General features: G+C 35.5%; 1 protein-coding gene across 1 annotated transcript in view; it reads right to left on the reverse strand.

Annotated features, from left to right (window-relative positions):
- The window catches only part of LOC119591787 (palmitoyl-protein thioesterase 1-like), a 9,506-nt gene that overhangs the window by 8,839 nt on the left and 419 nt on the right, over nt 1-248 (reverse strand). The window contains exon 2 of the mRNA XM_037940532.1: nt 53-137. Coding sequence (XP_037796460.1) covers nt 53-137 — 85 coding nt within the window. The remainder of the gene's footprint in view (nt 1-52; nt 138-248) is intronic.

Raw genomic sequence — 248 nt, forward strand, 5'->3', positions numbered from 1 at the left:
ATGTGGGGTCGGGGACCATACTGTAATGAATTACAGTGTAAATTAACCATACCTAAATCTTGAAGGGGGGGGGCGTGGTCCTTGTGGGCTCTCGAGGTAGGTCACTGTTTTTAACTGATAGTTAATATTCATGTTTCCTTTATACAAAAATTTTAACATGCAGTCAGAGTGAAAAATATGAATACTGTCATCTATTTTTTGCACTACCCAACAAATTATGTAAATAATTTTCCTACTGCAAAAAAAAA

The sequence above is a fragment of the Penaeus monodon genome, chromosome 29 (genome assembly GCF_015228065.2).
Source record: "Penaeus monodon isolate SGIC_2016 chromosome 29, NSTDA_Pmon_1, whole genome shotgun sequence".
NCBI classification, from domain to species: Eukaryota; Metazoa; Arthropoda; class Malacostraca; order Decapoda; family Penaeidae; genus Penaeus; species Penaeus monodon.